The 4,069-nt window shown below is 64.4% G+C and overlaps 1 protein-coding gene across 1 annotated transcript; it reads right to left on the bottom strand.

Moving 5' to 3' along the window:
* Positions 1-374: 374 nt before the first annotated feature.
* On the bottom strand, positions 375-3,008 carry LOC142821046 (ribonuclease pancreatic-like). Its single transcript, XM_075911821.2, has 2 exons — positions 2,857-3,008; positions 375-1,678 (listed from the first exon to the last, which is right to left on the bottom strand). Exon 2 carries the CDS (start codon positions 1,664-1,666, stop codon positions 1,235-1,237), a length of 432 nt encoding a protein of 143 aa, XP_075767936.2. The 5' UTR covers positions 1,667-1,678; positions 2,857-3,008; the 3' UTR covers positions 375-1,234.
* Between the last annotated feature and the right edge of the window lie 1,061 nt (positions 3,009-4,069).

The following is a 4,069-nucleotide window of genomic DNA, read 5'->3' as shown; positions in this document are numbered from 1 at the left end:
GGATGGATTCGCTGACCCACCTGACACAGGACGCGCCCCAGAGACTTTTAAACTGGCTCTCGTCCCATCTTGGCTAAGGGCCTGCCCCAGGAAGTTGGGGATTGCTGTGTGTGGTGCCCTCTAACAGCTGGGATTTGTCCTTCCCGGACACGGCGTGCGGTCCACCTGCCTCTTTGGGCACGGCTCCCAGGTCTGCACCCCTGGCTAGATCAGACCAACCCACTGTCCCTGCTCACAGGCTGGTTACTTCCTCCCGGAGCCCTCCTTCCCCGCAGGCTTTATGCAGCGCGGGGCGCACAGAGAAGGGCCGGCAGGGCCCAGAGTTCAAACTGCTGACGGGAAACCCTGAGACACAGGAACCAGAACACGGGGGCTGTTGGGGAGAGTCCAGATTTATTCAGAATTCACAGCTCCAGCAGCGTGGGACCAGGGGCTGCTGCTTAACTCAAGGGCAAAATCTGGGATGGACCTTAGCTTGGAGCACCCAGGAAATGACATGGGGCAGCCGAGGGTGGGTGGGGAAGGGGCAGCTATACTGTATAATGGGCACTAGGGGGCAGCCAAGGGTGGGCGGGGAAGGGGCGGCTATACTGTATAATGGGCACTAGGGGGCAGCAGAGGGTTGGTGGGGAAGGGGTGGCTATACTGTATAATGGGCACTAGGGGGCAGCAGAGGGTGGGTGGGGAAGGGGCGGCTATACTGTATAATGGGCACTAGGGGGCAGCAGAGGGTGAGTGGGGAAGGGGCGGCTATACTGTATAATGGGCACTAGGGGGCAGCAGAGGGTGGGTTGGGGAGGGGCGGCTATACTGTATAATGGGCACTAGGGGGCAGCAGAGGGTGGGTTGGGGAGGGGCGGCTATACTGTATAATGGGCACTAGGGGGCAGCAGAGGGTGGTGGGGAAGGGGCGGCTATACTGTATAATGGGCACTAGGGGGCAGCAGAGGGTGGGCGGGGAAGGGGCGGCTATACTGTATAATGGACACTAGGGGGCAGCAGAGGGTGGGCGGGGAAGGGGCGGCTATACTGTATAATGGGCACTAGGGGGCAGCAGAGGGTGGGCGGGGAAGGGGCGGCTATACTGTATAATGGGCACTAGGGGGCAGCAGAGGGTGGGGTGCCGCCCCCTGTACCTGGCCCCTGCTCAGAGGTAGGTGAGGCGTCCCCGGTGGCCGGCTGGGGGGAGCGGAGTGGGGTGCGGGGAGGCGGTGGGGCCGCGCTGGCCCTAGGTCTAGAGGTGTTTGATGTAGAGCGCCGGGAGCCTCTTCCAGCAGGAGAGGACGATTTTCTGGGTGCTCCTGAGGCCGGTGTAGGAGAGGGTGAAGTGGTTGTAGATGCAGACGGTGATTGGGAAGGTGGCAATGCTTTCGTAGCGGTAGGGCCCCTTCACCAGCCCGCCCGTGCCGCAGACGTCGTTGATCAGCGCGGGGGGCGCGTTGATGAAGGTGTTGGTGTGGCGGCCGTACAGCGCCCGCTTCCACATCATCTTGGTGCAGTAGTCGTTGACGGTGGCGGTGCCAAAGCTGGGGGGATTGTCCACGTGGCGCTTGCGGAACAGGTCGTTCAGCGGGTTCCACTTCTGCCCCGCGCTCAGGGCCAGGCCGGTGGCCAGCAGCAGCAGGAGGGGCAGCAGGGTGGCCGGGCGGGGGCCGTGCAGAGCCATGGCTGGGGCGGGCTGCGGGGGCACGAAGGGAAGAGGCATGGAGTCAGTGTGGGGCGGGCAAAGGGGGCAGGTGCTTAGGAGTCCCAGGATTCCACAGGGTGGGGCCAGCAATGCTGTTGAGGAGGCTGGGGGGGGGGGAGCGGCAGCGTAGGGACTGAGGATAATCGGAAAATCAGGGCGCGCACACAGACACACAAACACACACACACACACACACAGAGAGACACCCCCCCCAAGAAGGAACTGCCTGACTCCCGCACCCCTGGCCCCGAGCCCCCTGCCCCTACTCCTGCGGCCCTGAGCCACCCGCCCCGAGCCCCCGGCCCTGAGCCCCTCGCCCCGACTCCTGCACCCCCAGCCCTGAGCCCCCCGCCCCGACTCCTGCACCCCCGGCCTTGAAGCATGCTGCAACGCCAGGGAAACCTCCCCGTCACAAAACACGGGGTGGACAAGTGCGACGCGGTGAGACCTTTCTACGTGCTTCATGTTCCCGATTCTGGGGAGAGCCAGGACCCCCCCTTCTGCCTTCCCAGGCCCTGCCCCCACCCTTCTTCCCCCAAGCTCCCTGCAATGCACCCTGGGAGACGAGGGGGGCAGGGGTCTGGCACCAGCAGCAGGAGTCGGACTTCCTCACACGTTGGGGGCGGGGGGACCACAGCAAGCTAGACCCACACTGCCCCACATTCCCCTGCCACTGCTGGTGAGTGTGTGTGTGTGTGGGGGGGGTTGGATCAGGCCACACACACACACACACACACACATGCACACGCATGCACACACTCAATCTCACTCACACACATGCACACGCACACAGACTCACTCACACACACATGCACACAGACACAGACTCACTCACACACATGCACACACATGCACACACTCACTGTCACACACACTCATGCACACGCACACAGCCCCCCCCACACACACACAGCGACACAAACACACAGCAGCCAGGGGTCACCTTCCCCCTGGGCCGTCTAGAGGCAAGTTTGGGCGTTTCCATGTCCCCTGGTCGCCCCTTCCCTCCCGTGGCTCCCCACCCCGCGGCAGAGCCAGCACCCAGACGTCCTGGCTCTGAGCCCCGCCGCCATAGCCACTAGCTCACGCTGCCTCCCTGCAAGGAGCCCTGGAGCGGCAGCCCCAGGCCAGCTCCCCCCTCCCGCCTGACGGGATCCCCTGCCCCTCACCGGAGTCCTTGCTTGGCTGCTGCGGGTGCAACGGGTCCTGGCCTCTGCAGCGCTGCGCCTGCCTCTGTTCCTCCTGGCCGTCGGCAGCGGGCCATATAGGGCCGGCCGGCCGGGGGAGGGGGTGGAGTGGGAGGGGATGCTAATCAGCAGCTGGGCAGGGCCTTATGCTTGGTATCTGGCAATTAGAAGCCGTGGCCCAGCAGGCAGGGCCGGCGCCAGTCCTGCCAGGGACGTGGGCTCCCCACAAAGCCGCCGGGTGTGTCGGGCCAGCTGGGGCAGGTGCAATTGCTGTGTGGGGGGGCAGAGCCTTTGTCCGCCCGGCCAGGAGCAAGGGGCTCACGTTGCAGGGGGGAGCTCGAGGTGGGGAATTGGGGAAAACGATTTCCCAAGGCGGGCGGGGAAACGCTGGGCCGGGTTCCCTGGGGAGGGGCTGGAGTCTCCGTCCCTAGAGGTGTTTACGTCCCGGCTGGACCACGCCCCGGCTGGGCTGGTTGAGTTGGATTGGTTCTGCCTTTGGCAGGGGGCCGGACTCGGTGACTCCTGAGGTCTCTGCCCACCCTGAGGTTCTAGGATTCATCTCCCACACTCGTTTTCCTCCCCATCTCGCCCCTTTTAAGGGCCCCCAAGGGGGCGCCGGGTGGAACATCCCCTCCCCTCACGTACCCCTCAGTCAGTCCCAATTCCTCCCGCGCCTGTCGGGCTCCAGGGATTTCCGGTCCCGCGCTTGGCTCGTTTACCAGGCACGAGCCAACCGCCGCCCTGGCGCGATGGCCGGGGGCCTGCGTGTTCGGGCCCGGTTTGGTCACCTCGCGTTGCACCTTTTCTGCTCCGCCTTGATCGCCGGGTGGGACTGGGCGTTCGGCAAAGGGGTCACTCTTCACCGCGGGGGGATGGGTAGGCCCAGTTTTCCCGACACCTCAGCCAGCGTCCCTCCATCCTGACCCTCAGCCTCCTGCCAGGGGGATAAAGAAACTGGTTGGAAAGTGGGTGTCTAAATCCCTTTGAAAGTGGCAGACCGAGCACATGAACCCCTTGGGCAGCTGTGCTGTCATCAGCGGATGAACGCTCAGCCAGCACTGCTACACCAGACCCCTCAGGAACTCGTGACCGTGATTGCCGGAGCTGGCGTGTGACTCACCGGCCCGGCGAGAGGTGCAGCTGGAAGAGGAGTATCACAATACGGGGGCGAGCTGGCAACATGCATTTCCCCATC

Source organism: Pelodiscus sinensis, chromosome 30, assembly GCF_052426305.1.
Source record: "Pelodiscus sinensis isolate ZL-2025 chromosome 30, ASM5242630v1, whole genome shotgun sequence".
NCBI lineage: Eukaryota > Metazoa > Chordata > Testudines > Trionychidae > Pelodiscus > Pelodiscus sinensis.
This window is presented reverse-complemented; position numbering and strand designations above follow the sequence as displayed.